This window comes from Ranitomeya imitator, chromosome 1 (genome assembly GCF_032444005.1).
Source record: "Ranitomeya imitator isolate aRanImi1 chromosome 1, aRanImi1.pri, whole genome shotgun sequence".
Classification (NCBI taxonomy): Eukaryota; Metazoa; Chordata; class Amphibia; order Anura; family Dendrobatidae; genus Ranitomeya; species Ranitomeya imitator.
The window spans coordinates 306,387,306-306,414,693 of NC_091282.1; the positions used below are offsets into that span (position 1 = coordinate 306,387,306).

The 27,388-nt window shown below is 44.1% G+C and overlaps 2 protein-coding genes across 4 annotated transcripts in view; one reads left to right on the top strand and one right to left on the bottom strand.

Moving 5' to 3' along the window:
• Nucleotides 1-17,399, top strand: SRSF9 (serine and arginine rich splicing factor 9). Its single transcript, XM_069758142.1, has 4 exons — nucleotides 1-254; nucleotides 552-718; nucleotides 16,521-16,693; nucleotides 16,778-17,399. Exons 1-4 carry the CDS (start codon nucleotides 58-60, stop codon nucleotides 16,913-16,915), a joined length of 675 nt encoding a protein of 224 aa, XP_069614243.1. The 5' UTR covers nucleotides 1-57; the 3' UTR covers nucleotides 16,916-17,399.
• GATC (glutamyl-tRNA amidotransferase subunit C) overlaps nucleotides 17,311-27,388 on the bottom strand; it is an 11,999-nt gene continuing 1,921 nt past the window's right edge. For all 3 annotated transcript variants that reach the window (XM_069758098.1, XM_069758107.1, XM_069758118.1), the window contains 3 exons: nucleotides 17,740-17,909; nucleotides 17,569-17,672; nucleotides 17,311-17,488 (listed from right to left, as the gene is read on the bottom strand). In XM_069758098.1, coding sequence (XP_069614199.1) covers nucleotides 17,427-17,488; nucleotides 17,569-17,672; nucleotides 17,740-17,909 — 336 coding nt within the window. In that variant the 3' untranslated portion in view covers nucleotides 17,311-17,426. The remainder of the gene's footprint in view (nucleotides 17,489-17,568; nucleotides 17,673-17,739; nucleotides 17,910-27,388) is intronic.

Sequence of the window (27,388 nt, forward strand, 5' to 3'; positions counted from 1 at the left end):
GGTACTTCCGGTGCTCTCCCGCCGTGCTCCGCGCGGCCGGTCACAGGAAGCGACAGGATGTCTAGCTGGGAGCGGGAGAGCGCACGGGGCTCTGGGGATGGACGCATCTATGTGGGGAACTTACCCGCCGATGTGCGGGAGAAGGAGCTGGAGGAGCTGTTTCACCGGTACGGGCGGATCCGTACCGTCGAGCTGAAGAATCGCGGCGGGAGCGGCGCCGCACCGTTCGCCTTCATCAGCTTCCAGGATCCGCGGTGAGTGGCGCCCCCATGCTTTGCGGCGTGTTCCCGTGGTGCAGGCGCTGACCGCGTGTGGCGGGAGGGGGCGGAGGCTTCCGGGTCCTAGGCCCGACTGCGGCTTTGTTAGGCCACGTGCCTGCCCGCGGCGTGTGTAAGCCGCAGCCGGGAGCGGGGGATAAATCCAGGAGCGGTCACGTGGTTCTGTTAGCCTTTTCCCCTGACTGTCCCGCTCCTGGTTTTACAACTCCTGAGGTAACGTAGTGCCGGTGGGCGGCGGGAGAGCGCGGCCTCACTGCTCTGTTCTTCTCTCAGGGATGCCGAGGACGCCGTGTTTGGACGCAACGGATACGAGTTCGGGTCTTGTCGGTTACGCGTGGAGTTTCCCAGGTCAAACCGCGGCTCAGGAGGCGGATATGGCGGACCCCGCGGGAGGAACGGACCCCCGTCCCGGCGCTCTGAATACAGAGTCCTCGTCTCAGGTAATGCGCTGCCCCTCACCAGCCCACCATGGTGCGCCCTGATGAGGTGACCCCGAGCTAATGGCGATAAGATTGTCATGAGAAGGGGGTGTATGAATATGTACTATGGAGGGGGGGTGTATGAATATGCACTATGGTGGTGGTGGGGGGGGGGGGTGTATGAATATGTACTATGGGGGGGTGTATGAATATGTACTATGGGGGGGTGTATGAATATGTACTATGGAGGGGGGGTGTATGAACATGTACTATGGGGGGGTGTATGAATATGTACTATGGAGGGGGGGGGGTGTATGAATATGTACTATGGAGGGGGGGGTGTATGAACATGTACTATGGGGGGGTGTATGAATATGTACTATGGAGGGGGGGGGTGTATGAATATGTACTATGGAGGGGGGGGGGTGTATGAATATGTACTATGGAGGGGGGGGGTGTATGAATATGCACTATGGTGGTGGTGGGGGGGTGTATGAATATGTACTATGGGGGGGTGTATGAATATGTACTATGGAGGGAGGGTGTATGAATATGTACTATGGAGGGGGGGTGTATGAATATGTACTATGGAGGGGGGTGTGTATGAATATGCACTATGGAGGGGGGGGGGTGTATGAATATGCACTATGGTGGTGGTGGGGGGTGTATGAATATGTACTATGGAGGTGGTGGGGGGTGTATGAATATGTACTATGGAGGGGGGGTGTATGAATATGTACTATGGAGGGGGGGGTGTATGAATATGCACTATGGGGGGGTGTATGAACATGTACTATGGAGGGGGGGGTGTATGAATATGCACTATGGTGGGGGGGGTGTATGAATATGCACTATGGTGGGGGGTGTATGAATATGTACTATGGAGGGGGGGTGTATGAATATGCACTATGGGGGGGGGGGTGTATGAATATGTACTATGGAGGGGGGGGTGTATGAATATGCACTATGGAGGGGGGGTGTATGAATATGCACTATGGAGGGGGGGGGGTGTATGAATATGTACTATGGAGGGGGGGTGTATGAATATGTACTATGGAGGGGGGGGGGTGTATGAATATGCACTATGGGGGGGGGGTGTATGAATATGTACTATGGAGGGGGGGGTGTATGAATATGCACTATGGTGGTGGGGGGGTGTATGAATATGTACTATGGAGGGGGGGGTGTATGAATATGCACTATGGAGGGGGGGTGTATGAATATGCACTATGGTGGGGGGGGTGTATGAATATGTACTATGGGGGGGTGTATGAATATGTACTATGGAGGGGGGGCGGTGTATGAATATGTACTATGGTGGGAGGGTGTATGAATATGTACTATGGTGGGGGGGTGTATGAATATACTATGGTGGGGGGTGTATGAATATGTACTATGGTGGGGGGGTGTATGAATATCTACTATGGTGGGGGGGGTGTATGAATATGTACTATGGGGGGGTGTATGAATATGTACTATGGAGGGGGGGTGTATGAATATGTACTATGGGGGGTGTATGAATATGTACTATGGTGGTGGGGGGGTGTATGACTATGTACTATGGTGGGGGTGTATGAATATGTACTATGGAGGTGGGGGGGTGTATGAATATGTACTATGGAGGTGGGGGGGTGTATGAATATGTACTATGGAGGTGGGGGGGTGTATGAATATGTACTATGGAGGGGGGGGGTGTATGAATATGTACTATGGAGGGGGGGTGTATGAATATGTACTATGGTGGGGAGGTGTATGAATATGTACTATGGAGGGGGGTGTATGAATATGTACTATGGAGGGGGGGGTGTATGAATATGTACTATGGAGGGGGGGTGTATGAATATGTACTATGGAGGGGGGGGTGTATGAATATGTACTATGGAGGGGGGGTGTATGAATATGTACTATGGAGGGGGGGTGTATGAATATGTACTATGGAGGGGGGGTGTATGAATATGTACTATGGAGGGGGGGGTGTATGAATATGTACTATGGAGGGGGGGTGTATGAATATGTACTATGGAGGGGGGTGTATGAATATGTACTATGGAGGGGGGGGTGTATGAATATGTACTATGGAGGGGGGGGGTGTATGAATATGTACTATGGAGGGGGGGTGTATGAATATGTACTATGGAGGGGGGGGTGTATGAATATGTACTATGGAGGGGGGGTGTATGAATATGTACTATGGAGGGGGGGTGTATGAATATGTACTATGGAGGGGGGGTGTATGAATATGTACTATGGAGGGGGGGGTGTATGAATATGTACTATGGAGGGGGGGGTGTATGAATATGTACTATGGAGGGGGGTGTATGAATATGTACTATGGAGGGGGGGGGTGTATGAATATGTACTATGGAGGGGGGGGTGTATGAATATGTACTATGGAGGGGGGGGTGTATGAATATGTACTATGGAGGGGGGGGTGTATGAATATGTACTATGGAGGGGGGGGGTGTATGAATATGTACTATGGAGGGGGGGGGTGTATGAATACAAAGTGTACGTTGTGTGTGAATGTGCAAATGTAGATTATCAGGAAGGAGTCCCTGGCTACAACCAACCTGCATAAATGCCTGATTTACCCATGTGGTAAATTTGTGGGTAGCGTAAGCCTATAACATACAGATCCGTATTCCCCATAGCCAAAATAACACACGATGAAATATCTTTAGGAACATGGAGTGCACAGAATCGGTGCGGTTTGTCAGGCTGCCCTGCATACCCCTAGCCACATACAAGCCTCATACTCCGTCATCTGTGCCAGTGCAGGGCTCCTACTAGCCCAGAACTGCTTGGTTTTGCATTTTCTGTGTAGTCTTTGCTACAAGGGATACAGCCCTTTCCCTGTAATATGCTGTCCTTACAAAGAGCAGTGTATTAAGGGATCCCGTCAGCAGGATTGTGCTCAGTAACTTAGGGTACCATCACACAGTGCAATTTTCATCGCTACGACGGTACGATCCGTGACGCTCCAGCGTCGTAACAATAGCGCTCCAGCGTCGTAGACTGCTGTCACACTTTGCAATCTACGACGCTGGAGCGATAATTTCATGACGTATGTGCGATGTAGAAGCCGTTGGTTACTATGCGCACATCGTATACGATATCTGTTACACCATGCAATCATGCCGCCACAGCGGGACACTAGACGACGAAAGAAAGTTTCAAACGATCTGCTACGACGTACGATTCTCAGCGGGGTCCCTGATCGCAGGAGCGTGTCAGACATTGCGATCTCGTAACTATATCGCTCGAACGTCACGAATCGTGCCGTCGTAGCGATCAAAATTGCACTGTGTGACGGTACCCTTACAGTGTCAGGTCAACGTCGTTATACTGATTACAATGATACCTGGTGATGAAATCCGTCTTGTGGTTGTTGTTTAATCTTTCAGTTTTGAGTTAAGGATATGCCCGTGCTTCGGGGGCGGCCTGTGGGGGTCTTCATGTGGTGCTCTGATTAGGTATTCATCTGTATGGCTTCTGACTGGTCACTGACCTGCCCCCTAGCCTAGTTTACATAACGAATATTATATGTACATACTGGAGAGAAAAAAAACCTTGGGCAGGCAGATGGCAGCCGTGGCTCCAGTGCTGCAGCATAATCATGTGTACTGTGTTCATAATAAATGTGGTTGAGGTTGTCCTGATATACAGAAAAAAAATTTGAAATTTGCACCTGTGCAGTAGCAGGTATTCGTGTATATAGCTGTGATCCGATAGCTGCTATTGTGCAGGCGGCACAATCTTGCTGGAGGGGGACATCTACACCAACAGGTGCTGCTGCGCAGGCACGGCGGGCACCATTTTCAAATGGATTTTTTAATACTATCAGGATAACTTTAACCACATTTATTATTAACACAGTCAACATCCGTTATTATGCTGCAGCAAAGGTGCCATGGCTGGCGCCTGCAGAAGGTTTTTTTTTTTTTTCAGTACATATAATATTCATCATGTATACTAAAGGGCAGGTCAATAAGGGTTCAGTGACCTGTCGGCAGGCTGCATTATGAATACCTAATCACAGCACCACATGAAGACCCCACCCATGGCACGAGCATATCCTTAACACAAAACTGAAAATAAAGATTAAACAACCAAAAGATGGATTCATGCAACCAAAATATAATTTTAACCAGTCTAATGGCGCCGACCTGACACTGTCTGTAGGTTACTGTGCACAATCCTGGTGACAGGTTTCCTTTAAAGGAATACTTAACCTGTAAATGAATGTTCAAATTAGTCATATATAGTTTTCTGCAGTCAGTCTAGTAGAAATCCTGCAGAGAACAAATAGAGAGAATCTGCTGATTGGGTCCATTGCTTGTTGGCGGCCCACTGAAGATTTACCCTCGTAGCTAAGGATATGTTCCCACGATCAGGAACTGCTGCAGATTTATGCAGCGTCAAACCCGCAGCAACCAGATGTGACAGCAGAGTGGAAGGAATTTTAAAAAATCCCATGTCCACTATGCCTGCGGATCACCCGTGGAAACTGACATGCGACTCATCACTGAAGATAATGTTCTGTGTAAACAGAGGGTCCTGTTCCAATTTTTGTTTTGCCCATTCTGCAAATACAGCGCGCCGATCTGGCATCAGTCGAACATCCCTTAGGCGGATATTAGCTACTCACAAATGGCACCCTTACATAATCCAGCTGCTGCAGCATCTGGAGGATGACCCAGATCAGCATGCTGAATTTGCAGAATGGGCAAAACAAAAATTGGAACAGGACCCTCCGTTTACACAGAACATTATCTTCAGTGATGAGGCAAACTTTTTTGGGTGGGCCATTTACTGGATTGTTCGCTTTATAAGACGCACCAGATTATAATACGCACCCCCAAATTTGGTGAAGAAAGAGAAAAAAATTTTTTTTTTATGTTAAATGGGGTCTGTCTTAAAATGCCAGTGTCTGTCTTAGAAATCATATGTCCCCCATCCTGGTGTCTATATAACCCCCATGCTTGTGCCGGCATATGGCACCCCCCTGTGCTGCTGGCAGGCACATGCTCCCCCCCCCCCCCCCTTGTGACTATATGCCCCCTGTGCTGCTGGCAGGCACATGCCCCCCCTTGGTCACTATATGCCCCCTGTGCTGCTGGCAGGCACAAGCCCCCCCTGGTCACTATATGCCCCCTGTGCTGCTGGCAGGCACAAGCCCCCCCTGGTCACTATATGCCCCCTGTGCTGCTGGCAGGCACATGCCCCCTTGGTCACTATATGCCCTCCTGTGATGCTGGCAGGCACATGTCCCCCTTGGTCACTATATGCCCCCCTGTGCTGCTGGCAGGCACATGTCCCCCTTGGTCACTATATGCCCCCTGTGCTGCTGGCAGGCACATGCCCCCCTTGGTCACTATATGCCCCCTGTGCTGCTGGCAGGCACATGCCCCCCTTGGTCGCTATATGCCCTTCTGTGCTGCTGGCAGGCACATGTCCCCCTGGGTCACTGTATGCCCCCCTGGGTCACTGTATGCCCAACCCAATATCTTTAAACAAAGAGAAACTTGTAAATAACTCATGAAAGAATAAAGTTATGTTAAAACCAAGCACACCATCTTTTTTCTTGTGAAACTCTCAATAAGTTTGATGTCACATGACCCTCTTCCCATTGGAAAAAATAAAGTTGGATCCAAAATGGCCGACTTCAAAATGGCCGCCATGGTCAACACCCATCTTTAAAAGTTTCCCCCCTCCCATATACTATTGTGCCACAAACAGGAAGTTGATATCACCAGCAGGAAGTTGATATCACCAACCATTCCCATTTTATTTAGGTGTATCCATATACATGGTCCACCCTGTAGAAAGCAATCACAGGGAGAAAATTAATTTAACTTACAAGACGCCCTTTTTTTTTCTTCCATCCCTCCTCCCCCAAATTTGGGAGTAAAATGGGTGGGGGGGGGGGGGTGGTGTCAGATAAATAGCTCTATTTTTTTAGTAGGGCACAGGTTTCGTTTAAAGCAAATCTGCCCTCAGATCAGGGTTTTATCAGGGGGTGTCATCAGGGGGTCTCCAAACACGACAGCCAATTTTGCGCTCAAAAAGTCAAATGGTGCTCCCTCCCTTCTGAGCTCTGCCGTGCGCCCAAACAGTGGGTACCCCCACATATGGCACATCAGTGTACTCGGGATAAATTGAACAACAACTTTAGTGGTCCAATTTCTCCTGTTACCCTTGTGAAAATAAAAACTTGGGGGCTACAATATCTTTTTTGTTGAAAAAAAAATATTTTTTATTTTCACGACTCTGCATTATAAACTTCTGTGAAGCACTTGGGCATTCAAAGTTCTCACCACACATCTAGATAAGTTCCATGGGGGGTCTAGTTTCCAAAATGGTGTCACTTGTGGGGGGTTTCCACTGTTTAGGCACATCAGGGGCTCTCCAAACGCGACATGGCATCCGATCTCAATTCCAGACAATTCTACATTGAAAAAGTAAAACGGCACTCCTTCTCTTCCAAGCTCTGCGGTGCGCCCAAACAGTGGTTTACAAACCCCACATATTGGGTATCGACGTACTCAGGAGAAATTGCACAACAACTTTTGTGGTCTAATTTCTCCTGTTACCCTTGTGAAAATAAGAATTTGTGGGCGAAAAGATCATTTTTGTGTAAACAAAAGCGATTTTTTTTATTTTTTATTTTCACGGCTCTACGTTATAAACTTCCGTGAAGCACTTGGGGGTCAAAGTGCTCACCACACATCTAGATAAGTTCCTTAAGGGGTCTAGTTTCCAAAATGGTGTCACTTGTGGGGGGTTTCCACTGTTTAGGCACATCAGGGGCTCTCTAAACGTGACATGGCGTCCAATCTCAATTCCAGCCAATTCTGCATTGAAAAGGTCAAACGGCACTCCTTCACTTCCAAGTTCTGCGGTGCGCCCAAAAAGTGGTTTACCCCCACATATATGGGGTATTGGTGTATTCAGGAGAAATTGAATAACAAAATTTATGGTTACATTTCTGTTTTTACACATGTGAAAATAAAAAAAATGGTTCTGAATAAAGATGTTTGCAAAAAAAAGTTAAATGTTCATTTTTTCCTTCCACATTGTTTCAGTTCCTGCGAAGCACGTAAAGGGTTAATAAACTTCTTGAATGTGGTTTTGAGAACCTTGAGGGGTGTAGTTTTTAGAATGGGGTCACACTTCGTTATTTTCTATCATATAGACCCCTCAAAATGGGGGGGGGGGGAATGCATTCCCACACTTGTTTTTTGCTTGTTTTTTTTGCTAAAACTGACCTTCCATTCTGATTCTCCAGGTCATTGAGTTCATAGACACAAAACATGTCTAGGTTATTTTTTTATCTAAGTGGTGAAAAAAATTCCAAACTGCTATAACAAAAAATTGTGCCATTTTCCGATACCTGTAGCGCCTCCATTTTTCGTTATCTCTGGTTGGGTGAGGGCTTATTTTTCGCGTGCCAAGCTGACATCTTTGATGCCATTTTAGTGCAGATAAGGTTCTTATGATCGCCCGTTATTACTTTTTTGGTCGCCGCTACATTGCATTAAAATGCATTTCTGGCGTTTTGGCTTTTATCGCTACGCTGTTTAGCGATCAGGTTAATTTTTTTTTTTTTTCATTGATCAGGCGATTCTGAACTCGGTGATACCAAATGTGTTTGAATTTTTTATTTATTTTTTTTCATTTTGAATGGGGCGAAAGGGGGGTGATTTGAACCTTTTTTTTTTTTTCTGTGTTTTTAAAAACACTCTTTTCTTTACTTTTGCCATGCTTCAATAGCCTTCATGGGAGGCTAGAAGCTGGCACAACTATGAGTTGTTGAGTTGCTATGAGTTTTGACCACAGGGTGTCGCTCACAGCACTTGTTTTTTGTTTGCCTTTTTTACTAGGTTCACTAAATGCAAAACTGACCTGCCATTATGATTCTCCAGATCATTACGAGTTCATAGACACCAAACATGTCTTGGTTCTTTTTTACCTAAATGGTGAAAAAAAATTCCAAACTTTGTTTAAAAAAAAAAAAAAAAGTTGCGCCATGTTCTGATACCTGTAACGTCTCCATTTTTCGTAACCTGGGGTCGGGTGAGAGGTTATTTTTTGCGTGCCGAGCTGGCGTTTTTAGTGATACCATTTTTGTGCAGATACGTTCTTTTGATCGCCCGTTATTGCATTTTAATTCAATGTCGCAGCGACCAAAAAAAAACGTAATTCTGGAGTTGACTTTTTTCTAACTATACCGTTTAGCGATCAGGTTAATGCTTTTTTTTTTTTTTAAATCGATAGATCGGGTGATTCTGAACACGGCAATATCAAATATATGTAGGTTTGATTTTATTTTTTTGTTTTATTTTGAAAGGGGAGTGATTTGAACTTATGTTTTTTTTTTTTTACTTTTTTTTTTTTTTTTTACTTTTGGCATGCTTCAATAGTCCATAGGAGACTAGAAGCTGCCGTAATCCAATCGGCTCTGCTACATAGAGGTGAACTAACCATCGCCTCTATGTAGTAGAATTGTTGACTTGCTATGACACCGACCACTGGGTGGCGCTCATAGCAATCAGGCATCAACAACCATAGAGGTCTCAAGGAGACCTGGTTGTCATGCCAACGTGCAAAAACAGCTGACATGTCCTGGCTTTGATGCGGGCTCACCGCTGGAGCCCACATCGAAGCGAGGGTACTGCAATCGGAAGTACTATTCCATCTGATGGCACAAAGTGGTTAATGACCAGTCTGATTACTGTGCTTAGTTGCACTGACTTTCTGAAGGATATCTGCTAATGCTTAAAGCACCACTCCAGCATTTTGTTTTCTCAGCGCTGGAGTGGTGCTACTAATGTAAGGTCCCTACCCCGATCTCATACACTCCCTCCGGCTTCTTCACCTTTATTTTGGCGCCTCTCCAGTGCTGCAGCATCATCTTGTGGCTTCTGAGTGGCTGGAAGTTAGAAATTGTCACAAGCTCTCAAGTCTGAGAGCCAGAATTATTCATTTATTATAGCGCCACTTATTCCATGATGCTTTACATATGAGAATGAGGCCAGAACGAGACTCTCATAGATTTGCATTGAAGAGTGACCTCTGGACCACTGGAGTGACTCTCCAGGCCACAAACTACCAGAGATCGATGGTGCGGGTGAAGGTGGTTGAGGTGAGGTAGAAGCACCACTCCAGCGGTAAAATAACATTTGCTGGAGTTGTGATTTAAAGCTACACCGTAAAGGGAAGAAATCAGAAATTGACACATTGTTTAAATTGGGGTTTTACCATTTTCCCATATCACGATCTGTATTAAGAAGAGAAAAAAAAAGCATTAGAAATCTAGCAATTTTCATACTGGCCATAGGGGCTATTTTACACTGATAACTCTGGAGACAACACACGCATACATTGGCACAATGGGCACATCCAGACCCTAGCTTTTGTATTAAAGCATCTAACAAGCCTGTGCAAGGGTCATTGTGAAGACAGGGGAGCAGGGTCAGCTGTGACATGGCCTACTGTGATTAATGGATCCTGGGTTATCATCGGTGTGTGTCACTTTGCATTTTAATTCTGCGTAAAAAGAGGCTGCTGGAAACTTTCTGAAAGAATAGGAAGTATGAATCTCCCAGCAGCCAGTGTTTTTTTTTTTTTTAATAAAGATCATGATATGAGGTTTTTTTTTTTGTTTTTTTTTTAATGTACCGTAATCAAAAAACCTGATTTAATTACCAAATTCTTTTCTAATTATGGCTTCTCTTTAAATTGAAAGGTTGAAGATCTTTAGATTAAGGTGGCTTTGCTGATTGACACTGCCACCTAAAATAGCAGGCACACTTGTCCTGCCATCTTGCATAAGTCACCTGGTATTTGCAGGTAACTTCCTTGCCAGACTCCTGCTATAAAGCTTTCTGTTGCCAAGTGTTCACTTCTGATTAGCAGCGTTGTTGGAAGGAGGGTTTCCCCAGGGTTCTTCATTTTGTCACTGTTCATGGTGGTAATGTCAAAGGAAGCAGATGTGCGGTTTCTGGTGTTTGTCTTTGGAGTAAATCTAGTGTATCTTTGCCCCTAGAGCTTAAATTAGAGGTTCCCCAAACACCAGGCATTACAGTAGAGCCATGTAAACATTTAAATGAAAAGTTAATCTTAAAATAAATTCAGCAATGTTAGAACAAGCACAACAAGATGCCCATTGAATCCCAAGACATTAACCCCTTCATGACCTTGGGATTTTCGGTGTTTGTTTTTCGCTCCCCTCCTTCCCAGAGCCATAACTTTTTTTGTATTTCCGTCAATATGAGCATGTGAGGGCTTATTTTTTGCGGGACGAGTTTTTACTTTGAATGACATCATTGGGTTTACCATGTCGTGTACTAGAAAATGGGGGGGGAAAAATCCAAGTGTGGTGAAATTACAAAAAAAGCACAATCCCACACTTGTTTTTTGTTAGGCTTTTTTGCTAGGTTCACTAAATGCTAAAACTGACCTGCAATTATGACTCTCCAGGTCATTAACCCCTTTCTGACATGGGACGTACTATCCCGTCGAGGTGGGGTGGCCCCCCATGACCATGGACGGTATAGTACGTCCAGCGCGATCGGCGGCGCTCACGGGGGGAGCGCCGCCAATCGCGGCCGGGTGTCAGCTGCCTATCGCAGCTGACATCCGGCACTATGTGCCAGGAGCGGTGCACACTGTCAGATCACCGATCTGTGATGTCCCCCCCTGGGACAAAGTAAAAAAAAAAAAAAATTTCAAATGTGTAAAAAAAAAAAAATTCCAAAATAATGAAGAGAAAAATTATTCCCTTAAATACATTTCTTTATCTAAATAAAAAAAAAACAATAAAAGTACATATATTATCGCCGAGTCCGTAACGGCCCGACCTATAAAACAGGCCCACTAGTTAACCCCTTCAGTAAACACCGTAAGGGAAAAAAAGAGGCAAAAAACAACGCTTTATTATCATACCGCCAAACAAAAAGTGGAATAACACGCGATCAAAAAGACAGATATAAATAACCATGGTACCGCTGAAAACGTCATCTTGTCCCGCAAAAAACGAGCCGCCATACAGCATCATCAGCAAAAAAATAAAAAAGTTATAGTCCTGAGAATAAAGCGATGCAAAAACAATTATTTTTTTCTATAAAATAGTTTTTATCGTATAAAAGCGCCAAAACATAAAAAAATGATATAAATAAGGTGTCGCTGTAATCGTACTGACCCGAAGAATAAAACTGCTTTATCAATTTTACCAAACGCGTTACGGTATAAACGCCTCCCCCAAAATAAATTCATGAATAGCTGGTTTTTGGTCATTCTGCCTCACAAAAATCGGAATAAAAAGCAATCAAAAAATGTCACGTGCCCGAAAATGTTACCAATAAAAACGTCAACTCGTCCCGCAAAAAACAAGACCTCACATGACTCTGTGGACCAAAATATGGAAAAATTATAGCTCTCAAAATGTGGTAACGCAAAAAATATTTTTTGCAATAAAAAGCGTCTTTCAGTGTGTGACGGCTGCCAATCATAAAAATCCGCTAAAAAACCCGCTCTAAAAGTAAATCAAACCCCCGTTCATCACCCCCTTAGTTAGGGAAAAATTAAAAAAATGTATTTATTTCCATTTTCCCATTAGGGCTACAGTTTGGGTTGGGGCTAAAGTTAGGGTTAGGGTTTAGATTACATTTACAGTTGGGAATAGGGTTGGGATTAGGGTTAGGGGTGTGTCAGGGTTAGAGGTGTGGTTAGGGTTACTGTTGGGATTAAGGTTAGGGGTGTGTTTGGATTAGGGTTTCAGTTATAATTGGGGGGGTTCCCACTATTTAGGCACAGCAGGGGCTCTCCAAACGCGACATGGCGTCCGATCTCAATTCCAGCCAATTCTGCGTTGAAAAAGTAAAACAGTGCTTCTTCCCTTCCGAGCTCTCCCGTGTGCCCAAACAGGGGTTTACCCCAACATATGGGGTATCGGCGTACTCAGGACAAATAGGACAACAACTTTTGGGGTCCAATTTCTCCTGTTACCCTTGGGAAAATACAAAATTGGGGGCTAAAAAATAATTTTTGTGGGAAAAAAAAGATTTTTTTTATTTTTACGGCTCTGCGTTATAAACTGTAGTGAAACACTTGGGGGTTCAAAGTTCTCACAACACATCTAGATTAGTTCCCTGGGGGGTCTAGTTTCCAATATGGGGTCACTTGTGGGGGGTTTCTACTGTTTATTAGGGGTTCTGCAAACGCAATGTGACGCCTGCAGACCATTCCATCTAAGTCTCCATTCCAAATGGCGCTCCTTCCCTTCCGAGCTCTGCCATGCGCTCAAACGGTGGTTCCCCCCAACATACGGGGTATCAGCGTACTCAGGACAAATTTGACAACTTTTGGGGTCGAATTTCTCCTGTTACCCTCGGGAAAATACAAAACTGGGGGGCTAAAAAATAATTTTGGGGGGAAAGATTTTTTTTTTTTAATTTTCACGGCTCTGCGTTACAAACTGTAGTGAAACACTTGGTGGTTCAAAGCTTTCACAACACATCTAGATGAGTTCCTTAGGGAGTCTAGTTTCCAAAATGGTGTCACTTGTGGGAGGTTTCTACTGTTTAGGTACATTAGGGGCTCTGCAAATGCAATGTGACACCTGCAGACCATTCCATCTAAGTCCTCATTCCAAATGGAGCTCCTTCCCTTCCGAGCCCTCCCATGCGCCCAAACAGTGGTTCCCCCCCACATATGGGGTATCAGCGCACTCAGGACAAATTGGACAACAAATTTTGGGGTCCAATTTCTCCTGTTACCCTCGGGAAAATACAAAACTGGGGGCTAAAAAAATTATTTTTGTGGGAAAAAAATTGTTTTATTTTTACGGCTCTGCATTATAAACTTCTGTGAAGCACTTGGTGGGTCAAAGTGCTCACCACACCTCTAGATAAGTTCCTTAGGGGGTCTACTTTCCAAAATGGTGTCACTTGTGGGGGGTTTCAATGTTTAGGCACATCAGGGGCTTTCCAAACGAAACATGGCGTCCCATCTCAATTCCAGTCAATTTTGCATTGAAAAGTCAAATGGCGCTCCTTCGCTTCCGAGCTCTGCCATGCGCCCAAACAGTGGTTTACCCCCACATGTGGGTATTGGCGTACTCGGGACAAATTGTACAACAATGTTTGGGGTCCATTTTCTCCTGTTACCTTTGGTAAAATAAAACAAATTGGAGCTGAATTAATTTTTTTGTGAAAAAAAGTTAAATGTTCATTTTTATTTAAACATTCAAAAAATTCCTGTGGAGCACCAGAAGGGTTAGTAAACTTCTTGAATATGGTTTTGAGCACCTTGAGGGGTGTAGTTTTTAGAATGGTGTCACACTTGGGTATTTTCTATCATACAGACCCCTCAAAATGACTTCAAATGAGATGTGGTCCCTAAAAAAAAAAAATGGTGTTGTAGAAATGAGAAATTGCTGGTCAACTTTTAACCCTTATAACTCCCTAACAAAAAAAAATTTTGGTTCCAAAATTGTGCTGATGTAAAGTAGACATGTGGGAAATGTTACTTATTAAGTATTTTGTGTGACATATCTCTGTGATTTAATTGCATAAAATTTCAAAGTTGGAAAATTGCGAAATTTTCATAATTTTCGCCAAATTTCCGTTTTTTTCACAAATAAATGCAGGTACTATCAAAGAATTTTTACCATTGTCATGAAGTACAATATGTCACGAGAAAACAATGTCAGAATCACTGGGATCCGTTGAAGCGTTCCAGAGTTATAACCTCATAAAGGGACAGTGGTCAGAATTGTAAAAATTGGCCCGGTCATTAACGTGCAAACCACCCTTGGGGGTAAAGGGGTTAAGAGTTCATAGACACCAAACATGTCTAGGTTCTTTATTTTATCTAAGTGGTGAAAACAAATTCCAAACTTTGCTTAAAAAAGAAAAAGCGCCATTTTCTGATACCCGTAGCGTCTCCATTTTTCGTGATCTGGGGTCAGGTGAGGGCTTATTTTTTGCATGCGACCTGACATTTTTAATGATACCATTTTGGTGCAGATACGTTCTTTTGAGCGTCTGTTATTGCATTTTAATGCAATGTCGCAGCGACCAAAAAAAGGTATTTTGGGCGTTTTAAATTTTTTCGCACTATGCCGTTTAGCGATCAGGTTAATCCTTTTTTTTTTCTGAACGCGGCGATGCCAAATATGTGTATATTTGATTTCTATTTTATTTTGAGTGGAGCGAAAGGGGGTGATTTAAATAGCAGTGGGTGAATCGCAATTCCATCCACCACTAATGCGGGCACATGTCAGCTGTTCAAAACAGCTGACATGTCCCGGCTTTGATGCGGGCTCACCGGCGGAGCCCGCATCAAAGTAGGGGATCTGACCTCGGACGTACTATACTGTCCGAGGTCAGAAAGGGGTTAAATGGGTTATAACAGCCTGATTTTTTTTTTTTTTTTTTTGTACAAATTCTTGAATGCTCATTTTTTTAAATGGGTCATAAGTTTGGACGTCAAATGATAACAACCCAAATCGCTGGGACCACAGCTGAGCCTCTTCTGAATGAAGCCATGGTTGAGCATATGCACCTTTGCTCAGTTCATTCTGAGACTGCCACAGATGGCAGAGCACAGTGCCAGGGCCCCCAGTGATCAACAAGCTATCTATTTTATGGGTAGAGCCTTTCCAAACTTGGTTCAGTTACATGTTTAGTTTAGTAATATCACTCTGCTGCTTGTGCTCGCTGGCAGGTTGTCATTGGCATGGTCTTAAATTACCTCTACAAGTATATACAGTAGAGCAATTACCCAGAAGGCAAAACCACTCCCTTAGCAGCCCAAATGTGTATTATGTTTTTTTTTCTTTTTGCATAAACTGAATCTGTCAATAGTTCTCAGAACAAAAACTGCACTCTAATACGCAGACCCTGGCCCAGTGGCCACATCAGTAGTCTGGATGCCAGATAGGAGCCCTGTGATTGACATCCCCAGTGTATCTTCTGATTATTATGTCCGCAACGATGAAGTTGCACAGTCTACAAATCAAGAGGTGTTGTGGATTCTTGAGTTTTGCAGGGTTCTCGACTGGAGATCAAACTATTGGCCTGCTAGTCCAGGGTCATCCAAAATATAGCTGCACCGCGCTATTAGATCTTATACCTGATAAGGTTGGTGTACTTTCTGTGAAAATCCATTTCAGAATGGCTGTACAATCCTTTAAGTAAACTTTTTTTTTTTTTTTTTTGTTCCAATACCTGCACACACTTGGTCTCTCTCCAGCTGCTGAAATCTCACACTGCTCCTTGCATCTTTTCAGTCACGATTCAGTATGTAAAGGCGCTTTAATTCTGACTTTTTTTTTTTATGCAGTTCTAGAGGAATTAATAGTTGTATGCTGACGAGTTAAAAGTGCAATAAGTGGACATTGCAACATAGGATTCTGACGTGTGCCCTTGGATGGTGCCATTGGTTAATGGTGCTGGCAGAGCAAACGTGAATGTTTGTACAGACCCTTGGTGCTTCATGGCGGGGCCAATTTAAATCTCTGGTTCTATGAAGCCAGAACTGTCAATCGAGTAAGGGGGTGGAGATTGAGGGAAAACAAGCAGGTGGGAAGGTGTAGGATTGTCTCCACCATGAAGGACCGAGAGGTGGGACTTTATCAGCACATGACTGATCAAAGTCCCTTGAAGTGCAAATTACTTTATTATTGTAGCATACAAGTGAATTTAAGTGCATATGATTGTCTTGTAGGCACAGCCATTTTTTTTAAACCTATATTCCCATTGTAACAACCCCATGTTCCTTTCTACACCCATAAAAACAATATGATCTCTTGTTTCAGGGCTGCCCCCATCAGGCAGTTGGCAGGATCTGAAAGATCACATGAGAGAAGCTGGAGATGTCTGCTATGCTGATGTACACAAGGATGGAATGGGGATCGTGGAGTTTATTCGCAAGGAAGACATGGAATATGCTTTGAGGAAACTGGATGACACAAAGTTTCGTTCTCATGAAGTAAGATGGCTTATATGTGATTGTGTATTTTGTACATCATTGTACAGAAAGGAATTTAATTTTTTTTTTTTTTTTTCATTCTAGGGCGAAACCTCTTATATCCGTGTCTGTGCTGAAAGGAATGCCAGCTATTCCCGATCCAGATCCCGCTCTAGGGGCCGTGATTCTCCCTATCAAAGTCGTCGTTCCCCCCGTTATGCCTCCCCCTTCCGACAGTACTGAGCGGCCACGCAGAGACACTTTCTATGCGTTTAATTCTGAAGACCATCTGCTCTTACATTCCACAACTGATGGATTTCATCAACTGTCTTTTATACCATTATTTTCTGCCCGTATTGCGTTTTGTTTTTATTTTATTTTTTAGGAGACGTGTGCTCTGTACATCAGATGTTTATGGTTTCTTTCAATTTGTCATCTTTTAATAAGGCAACACAGTATTGTGCCTGATCTGATGTTTGAGTAAGTGTGCAGTGAGTGATAGGTATACGGGACATAGCAAGGTGGAATGCTGTGGCACTGAGACAAACATAAGGGAATGTTGATGTTTGTCTTCTATATAGATCTACTCCCACAAATTTGTTAGAACAATATTATTTGAAATAACTTTTAATCCCCGATCAAGTTTGTATGTGTTTCCTTTTATTATGAAAGTGTTTCAGTTGAATAAACATCTGTAGCTGTCCTAATAAAACAGTGAGATTTCCAAGTGCGGCATTCTTTGTTTTCACACAAGTCATGGATCATCTTTGCTGGAAGAGAGGTATACATGGTCCTGGGGTGGTAAAGGAATGTTTCCTGTTGGTATAGAGGAATATAATCAGCTTCCACTGCACAATTGCATCTCTACATATACATAGTATATTATATATGAATACCGGGAGGTGCTACAAAATAATCTTCAACAACAGTCTTTGCATTTTCTAGTAGTTGGTCTGTACAGTTCCCAGCTGTGACTGCGTCATTTCTCATGTAAAGTGTCCTACAATAGAAGCAGGATTTGTAGTTAACTTTTTTGGTAGGTTGGAGGACACACTACTTTACTGTACCTGTCTTCTAACACCGATGACAGTGGTTCAACACCTTCTGTGTTCACATTGTGCAGCTGATTGGCAAAATGAATTGCTGTCGCCAAGCGTTCTACTCCTTCTTGGTTGCGAAAGTCAACTAATGCCAGTCGTTCTAGGTGATCTATTACATCTGCAGATACATGACAGTCCTAAAAAGAATACATACATTTTTTAATACTCTAGGTTTAATAAGGTTTCCTGAAATGATTTGCATTAGCACGCTGAATAGATTTAATACAGAACAAGAGTAAAGTATATAGATGGAAAAGGGGCAAGATGGCTTATCTGCCACAAGTGAGCAAGATGGTGGATGCTCATTAGATTGGATCCATTTAAAGAGAACTTGCATTGATCAGAACCACCATTTACCTGTGGCTATAGGGGGTAAAACCTGCATTAAATTAATTTATCAATATATTGGAAAAAATAGCAATGTAATCTCTGGTCCTCCCAAGACCTCCTTCTCTCCTCCACACTTGTTCGCTCCTCATCCAACCGCCTCCAATATTTCTCCCAAATATCCCCCATCCTCTGGAATTCTGTGCCCCAACATGTCCGATTATCCACCACATTCAGATCCTTCAGACGGAACCTGAAAGCCTACAATGACCCATCTGCCTCCTCATCACTCCTGGAGATACCGCCTCACCAACACCGGAGCTCCTGCAACCCTCAACCTACTGTCTCCTTCCCCATAATCCTGTAGAATGTAAGCCCACAAGGGCAGGGTCCTCGCCCCTCTGTATCAGTCTGTAATTGCTAGTTTGCTTACTGTAAGGCTGGGTTCCCATTGCGTTATGGGAACGCGCTTAACGGACAGCATTGCACGGCTAAATTAACGCCGTGCAACGCGTCCGTTAGCGCGCCCATTCACGGCAATGGGAACGCACAGCACTAGCGCGTGCCATGTTTGGCACGCGCTAGCGACGCGCCGGTGTTTCCGGGCGCGCCCGCGGTCCGTTCCCCGCTCTCGCAGATCAGGGATCTGCGAGAGCAGGGACGTTACCGCGGCCCCATTAAAAACATTGCGTTAGCGCAACCCGCTAGCGCTAAACGGGTTGCACTAACGCAATGTGACCCTAGCCTAAGTGATATCTAATTTGTATGTAACCCCTTTCTCAAGTACAGCACCATGGAATCAGTGGTGCTATATAAATAATAATAATCTATAAAAAGCAATGGTGCAATATAGATGTGTTGGAAAAATAACTACACCATGATTCTCATGTGATCATGCTGCCACCAAGCTTCATATACTTTTATTTATTGAAGGAAAAAAATAATCTGAAATTGAGTTGCCTTCTAATTTTTTTTACAAAGCGCAAGCTGCCATTTTCATGTCGCCAAATTGCTCAATGGCATCTGTAGAGACTAAGTCATTTTAAATCTAATAGCCAGAGGCAAAAAAAAAAAAAAAATCTAACCAAGCAAAACTTTTAATTGTTCATTAAAGTGAGTCAATAGTGCAAATTATACGTTGTGGTGCACATTAAACTTACTGGTCCTGCCTGTTTTAATGTATCAAGCAAATTGTGCAGAAGTGGAATCATTTGTTGCCAAATAAGTGTGCAGCTCAAATAGCCTCCAGTTGTACAACTAGTAGTGATAAGCGAGTGTACTCGTTGTTCGGGTGACCAAGTATTTTTTAATGCTCGGAGATTTAGTTTTCATCGGGGCAGCTGAATGATTTACAGCTACTAGCAGAGGCTGAGTACATGTGGGGGTTGCTAGGGAATCCCCACATGTAATCGAGCTGGCTAGTAGTTGTAAATCATTCAGATGCCGCGATGAAAACTAAATCTCCGAGCATTAAAAAATACTTGAGCAACGAGTACACTCGCTCATTACTAATAACTAGTGTCAAGCAACTGCCCTACATTACAGTATCTAACCATCAGGGATTGTAATACCACCTGAGGCTATTTGAGCTGTACACCTATGTAGCTACAAATACCGTATAATAATGTGCACTGTAACATGATTGGCGCTAGTTCTAACTTAAAATGTTAAATGGTGTTTTATTTAGGATTGGGAGAAAAATGACTTTCTCCAGGGAACTGTTGGCTTTCAGGCAAATTCAGTCAGAGCTCACTACACTGAACAGTGGCTGACAGTCGGCATTGTGGTGCAGCAGTGTAGAGCTGGACGTCCTACATACAGCCGCCGCTCTCACAGCTTTGAACAGTGACTAATTGCTCCAGGAATGCCTGCATGATTGAAAGCTAGTGGCTCCTAGATGAAAAAAGTTCATTTTCTCCAGGATGCCACACTTTCAGTACTGCAGCCGGGCACCTTCATAATGCTATTACCGTAACTTGCAGATTAACACCATCTGTGCAGGTTAAAGGGAATCTGTTACCCCACAAGACATATGACCTATTAATATGGGCATACAGGTAATAGAAATGTTACACTAGTCCTACCTGTATGCCTCGGTTCACGTTACGTTAGTGCAGTCCGTTCAACGCATATGTTAAACGGACTGCGTTAACACAAGTGCCGAAAAAGATCGTGTTTAAGAGCATCTGCGCTAGCGGTGACAGACCCGAAAACGCTGCAGACTGCGTCCGAGGGGCTGTCACTGAATGATGGCACTTTGCTAACGCATGCCAATTATGACATGCGTTAGCAATGCGCTACATAATGGCAGTTAATGGGTGCGCTAACGGATCCGTTACATAACGTTAGTGCCGCTATGTAACAGATGCCGTCAGCGCATTGCCATTAACGCAATATGAACCCAGCCTAATGGTCTAGATGCTGAGAAATGTTATATCCTTTCTTTGTTAATGATTTTTTTCCAGGCTCCGGGGTGTTTGGTGCCTGGAAGAAATCTCGGCCTCCTGTCTTCATTGTAATACTTGCCCCCTCCCCATCAGCGTCCGTTACGGGCCTGGAATCCTGCGCAGTGCACTCCCTGAGAAATACATACCTGATCCTTCCTTCTAAGGGCGCTGCTGCATTCAGGGATCTTCTGCGCAGGCGACTTCAGTGCCCTCCGGTGTGCGTGCTGATAAGGTGCTCCCCCCACTTCCCTGCATAGTCATCGCCATATACACATCACGGACCGCTCCCGGCACATTAACCCCCGGCACACCGCGATCAAACATGATCGCAGTGTGCCGACAATATAGGGAAGCATCGCGCAGGGAGGGGGCTCCCTGCGGGCTTCCCTGAGACCCCCACAGCAACGCGATGTGAGCGCGTTGCTGTGAGGGTCTCTTACCTCCTCCTTCTCCTTGCAGGCCCGGATCCAAGATGGCCACGGTATCCGGGTCCTGCAGGGAGGGAGGTGGCTTCACAGCGCCTGCTCAGAGCAGGCACTGTGAAGCCTGGATCTGTGCACCTCAGATTGCCGATCTGACACAGTGCACAGCAAAGTGTCAGATCAGCGATCTTACACTATAACATGATGCCCCCCGGGCAATGTTATAGTGTAAAAAAAAAAAAAATATTCACATGTGTAAAAAAAATTCCCCCCCCCCCAAAAAAAAAAATATTGTTCCTATAAACAGATTTCTTTATTTAAATAAAAAAACAAACAATAAAAGTGCACATATTTAGTATCACCACGTCCGTAACGACCCCACCTATAAAGCTGTCCCGCTAGTTAACCCCTTCAGTGAACGCAGTAAAAAAAAAAAAAAAGAGGCAAAAAGCAACGCTTTATTATCATACTGAAAAACAAAAAGTGGAATAACACGCGATCAAAAAGACGGAAATAAATAAGCATGGTACCGCTGAAAACGTCATCTTGTCCCGCAAAAAACGAGCCACCATACAGCATCTTCAGCGAAAAAATAAAAAAGTTATAGTCCTCAGAATAAAGCGATGCAAAAATAATTATTTTTTCTATAAAATAGTTTTTATCGTATAAAAGCGCCAAAACATTTAAAAAATGATATAAATGAGGTATCGCTGTAATCGTACTGACCCAAAGAATAAAACTGCTTTATCAATTTTACCAAACGCGGAACGGTATAAACGACTCCCCCAAAAGAAATTCATGAATAGCTGGTTTTTGGTCACTCTGCCTCACAAAAATCGGAATAAAAAGCGATCAAAAATTGTCACGTGCCCGAAAATGTTACCAATAAAAACGTCAACTCGTCCCGCAAAAAAACAAGACCTCACATGACTCTGTGGACCAAAATATGGAAAAATTATAGCTCTCAAAATGTGGCAACGCAAAAAATATTTTTTGCAATAAAAAGCGTCTATCAGTGTGTGACGGCTGCTAGTCATAAAAATCCGATAAATAACCCGCTATAAACGTAAACTTCATCACCCCCTTAGTTAGGGAAAAATTTAAAAAATGTATTTATTTCCATTTTCCCATTAGGGTTAGGGCTAGGGTTAGGGTTGGGGCTAGGGTTAAAGCTACAGTTAGGGTTGGGGCTAAAGTTAGGGTTTGGATTACATTTACGGTTGGGACTAGGGTTGGGATTAGGGTTAGGGGTGTGTCTGGGTTAGAGGTGTGTTTAGGGTTACCGTTGAGATTAGGGTTAGGGGTGTGTTTAGATTAGGGTTTGTTATAATTGTGGGGTTTCCACTGTTTAGGCACAGCAGGGGCTCTCCAAACGCGACATGGCGTCCGATCTCAATTCCAGCCAATTCTGCGTTGAAAAAGTAAAACAGTGCTCCTTCCCTTCCGAGCTCTCCCATGTGCCCACACAGGGGTTCCCCCCCACATATGGGGTATCAACGTACTCAGGACACATTGGACAACAACTTTTGGGGTCCAATTTCTCCTGTTACCCTTGGGAAAATACAAAACTGGGGGCTAAAAAATAATTTTTGTGGAAAAAAAAAAGATTTTATTTTCACGGCTCTGCGTTATAAACTGTAGTGAAACACTTGGGGGTTCAAAGCTCTCACAACACATCTAGATAAGTTCCTTGGGGGGGGGTCTAGTTTCCAATATGGGGTCACTTGTGGGGGTTTCTACTGTTTGGGTACATTAGGGGCTCTGCAAACGCAGTGTGACGCCTGCAGACCATTCCATCTAAGTCTGCATTCCAAATTGCACTCCTTCCCTTCCGAGCCCTCCCATGCACCCAAACGGTGGTTCCCCCCACATATGGGGTATCAGTGTACTCAGGACAAATTGGACAACAACTTTTGGGGTCCTATTTCTCCTGTTACCCTTGGTAAAATACAAAACTGGGGGCTAAAAAATAATTTTTGTGGGAAAAAAAAAGATTTTATTTTCACGGCTCTGCGTTATAAACTGTAGTGAAACACTTGGGGGTTCAAAGCTCTCACAACACATCTAGATAAGTTCCTTGGGGGGTCTAGTTTCCAATATGGGGTCACTTGTGGGGGTTTCAATGTTTAGGCACATCAGTGGCTCTCCAAACGCAACATGGCGTCCCATCTCAATTCCTGTCAATTTTGCATTGAAAAGTCAAATGGCGCTCCTTCCCTTCTGAGCTCTGCCATGCGCCCAAACAGTGGTTTACCCCCACATATGGGGTATCAGCGTACTCAGGACAAATTTTACAACAATGTTTGGAGTCCAATTTCTTCTCTTACCCATGGGAAAATAAAAAATTGGGGGTGAAAAGATCATTTTTGTGAAAAAATATGATTTTTTATTTTTACGGCTCTGCATTATAAACTTCTGTGAAGCACTTGGTGGGTCAAAGTGCTCACCACCCATCTAGATAAGTTCCGTAGGGGGTTTACTTTCCAAAATGGTGTCACTTGTGGGGGGTTTCAATGTTTAGGCACATCAGGGGCTCTCCAAACGCAACATGGCGTCCCATCTCAATTCCAGTCAATTTTGCATTGAGAAGTCAAATGGCGCTCCTTCCCTTCCGAGCTCTGCCATGCGCCCAAACAGTGGTTTACCCCCACATGTGGGGTATCCGCGTACTCAGGACAAATTGTACAACAACCTTTGGCGTCCATTTTCTCCTGTTACCCTTGGTAAAATAAAACAAAATTGGAGCTGAAGTAAATTTTTTGTGAAAAAAAGTTAAATGTTCATTTTTATTTAAACATTCTAAAAATTCCTGTGAAACACCTGAAGGGTTAATAAACTTCTTGAATGTGGTTTTGAGCACCTTGAGGGCTGCAGTTTTTAGAATGGTGTCACACTTGGTTATTTTTTATCATGTAGACCCCTCAAAATGACTTCAAATGAGATGTGATCCCTAAAAAAAAAGGTGTTGTAAAAATGAGAAATTGCTGGTCAACTTTTAACCCTTATAACTCCCTAACAAAGTGGTCAGAATTGTAAAAATTGGCCTGGTCATTAACGTGCAAACCACCCTTGGGGGTAAAGGGGTTAAAGGGACAGTGACTGTTCAACCAAATACAGACACTCGGTGCTTGATGGTGCCAGGCCAATCGTTTATATGCACTTTCCCACCTGCTTGGTTTCACTTCATCTCCGCCCTTCTATGGCCCTATGAAGCCAGATCTGTCAAAGAGGGGGTGAAGATTGAGGTAAAACAAAGCATGTGGGAAGGTGTATATAAATAATTGGCCACACCATGAAGCACTGAGTGGAAGTACTTCATTTCACCAGCCATCCTGAGTTGATGAGTTCCTTTCATAGCATCATTAGACATGACTAGGTCCCTTTAAATGTTACCGTCAGAAATAGACTTTTGTAGGGGGATTAACAGCAGTGATCGCAGTTGTCACAGGCAAATTCTAGCTGTATAACACACCCAGCTTCTGTCTTAGGCTATGTGCACACTTTGCAGATTCCACTGCGGATTTTTCCGCAGCGGAATTGCAAAATCCGCAGTGAAAACCCATCGCGGTTTTTACTGCGGATTTATCGCGGTTTTTACTGCGTTTTCTTCTGCGGATTTTCAACTGCAGTTTTCTATTGGAGCAGCTGAAAATCCGCAGAAAAGAAGTGACATGCTGCGGAATGTAATCCGCAGCGTTTCCGCGCGGATTTTTCTGCAGCATGTGCACAGCGTTTTTTGTTTCCCATAGGTTTACATTGAAATGTAAACTCATGGGAAACTGCTGCGGATCCGCAGCGGTCAAATCCGCTGCGGATCCGCAGCAAAATCCGCAAAGTGTGAATATAGCCTTTAGCCACAGGCTCTGCTCCTGGGACCACGTACTCCCACTCCTGACATCCACCAAATGTGTATGGCGATATCAGGAAAGCATATCTAACATTCCTAATTTTGGTGGTCAGTTAACTGGAGCGATCATACAAGGGGAAGAAGTGATAAAACTAGTCTGAGTACAAGACATTTTATTGGTAAAAAAAAAGTGCAACTTTCACATCTGTTTGGCGCAAACATTTGTAACATGTTATGTTTTGGCAATTAAAAAAAAAAAAGGCTAAGTACAATACATAATATTTCCCTTGTACCTCGGGATGCCTCTGTGTGATATTAGAGCAGTTTGCTGCACTAGTCCACAGAAAAGGTGAACAAGCACCCTTTCTTGGGTGAATAGGGCCATATGCATAAATTTGGCGATCGAGTGAAATGTGAATGTAGCCTAAGGCTATGTGCACACGTTGCAGATTAGCCTTAGGAATTTCTGGTGCGGATTCTGCCTCTCCTGGCAGAAAACGCACCTGCGGATTTGTCGCATTTTTTGTGCGGTTTCGGAGCGTTTTTTGTGCATTTTTGCGGCGCTTTCTTGCGGATTTGCTGTATTTTTTTACCCCTGCGGTTTTCTATAATGGAATGGGTACAAAAACGCTGCAGATTCACAAAAAAGAAGTGACATGCTACTTTTAAACCGCAGCGTTTCCACAGCGGATTTTTCGCAAAGTGTGCACAGCATTTTTTTTTCTCATTGATTTACATTGTACTGTAAATCAATTGCGGATCTGCAACGTTTCTGTACTGCAAAAAACGCTGCGGATCCGCAACGTGTGCACATACCATAACAGAAGTTTCCACTGATAGGCAAGGTACTTGTACTTAGTTTTTATTAAAGGGAACCTGTCACCCCCAAAATCAAAGGTGAGCTAAGCCCACAAGCATCAGGGGCTTATCTACAGCATTCTGTAATGCTTTAAAGGGAACCTGTCACCCCGTTTTTTCGATACGAGTTAAAAATATGGTTCAATAGGACCTGAGCTCTGCTTTACATCAGTACCTTTCATATCCCCCAATTCCCCACCTTTGCTGAGGAAATACCTTAGTAATCTCTCCGTTTTTGCATGTCAATCACCCCGTTCAGATGGGTGTAGCCTGTTCGCCTGATTCTCCCCACCTCCTGCCTTGCTCTACGAATCTTCTTTCCGATGTTGGCGGGTTTTTCTGCACCTGCACATTGAAGTGGCCTCTCACGCATGCGTAGTATGTTTTGCCCAACAGTAGGCAAAGCATACAACTCATTATTGCGCATACGCCGGCATTTTTCTTGACGTTCTGTGCCCCGGAAGTCTTTCTATGTGGGGCACAGAGCATAGGGTCAAAAGCCGGCACATGCGCAATAATGATTTCATGCTTTGCCCACAGTTGGTCAAAGCATACTGCGTAGACGCTAAAGGCCAATTCAATGCGCACGCGCAGAAAGTGACCAGGATCTGTGCTACTCACAGATCTAGTTACATCTGACACGCCGAGGAGCGGGGGAGAGAGACGGCAATTAGGCCACGCCCATCGGGGTGATTGACATACGAAAACAGAGATTACTAAGGTATTTTCTCAGCAAAGGTGGGGAATCGGGATATGAAAGGTACTGATGTAAAGCAGAGCTCGGGCCTTATTGAACCATATTTTTATCTCATATCGAAAAAACGGGGCGACAGGTTCCATTTAATATTTCCCCTTCTAGACATCAGGTGTTGTAAGTTTTACAAGGCAGTAGCATTGAAGTAACTTCCAGAACAACTTTGTGTAAGGTAGCCAAGGCTAGGTTCAGATGTCCGGTCCATGCATCCCTGTATGAGTACGGACCACGATACATGAACGGGCTGTGGGTCTCCTGATGGGGTCCTAGGTGTATGAGGCTGCTGAGTTTGGGTCAGGAGAACGAAGATCAAACTACACAGACTGTGATATATAAAACGTCTGAAGCCCAAGTCCTGTCAATAACAAATTGTGATCTCTATGTGATAAAGGGTTAACCGCATCTGTGCCATTCATGGCCAAGACAGGAATAACTGCTTCTATGTCCCGACCACCAGAGCCGGGAATATAAACATTGTCGAGCACTGCTTGTGTAACACCTAGAAACGAACGGGAGTTATAGAAGCATTGTCACGAGGCAGGCAGTTGGCGCATCTCCTGAGAGGAAGTCGCATAGCTCGCGGTGCTACCCCGTTTCTACAATTACTATTCACTTCTATGGAAGACCGTGTAGTGCAGCCACTGGCAGCCAGGACCTAAAAGCAGTTATTCCCGTCTTAGCCATAAAAGGCTGAGATGGGGGGAAAAAAACCCTTAAAAGGATTATCCAAGAATGTAATAAAATGGCCAGAGTCATATCATTCAAATAGTAGTCCATCTTAGACATGATTCAGGACATGCTGCAGTCTGAAGAAACAAACAAAGTGTCAAGGAGAAGAAATAAATCTTCTCGGCTGACTGTGTACAAAGGATTTTATCCCCCCAGCCTCAGTCCTGTGTGTACAGGCAGCCGAGGGGATGCATTTCTCCAGTCACAGGGATTTTCCAGCAGCTCACTGGTA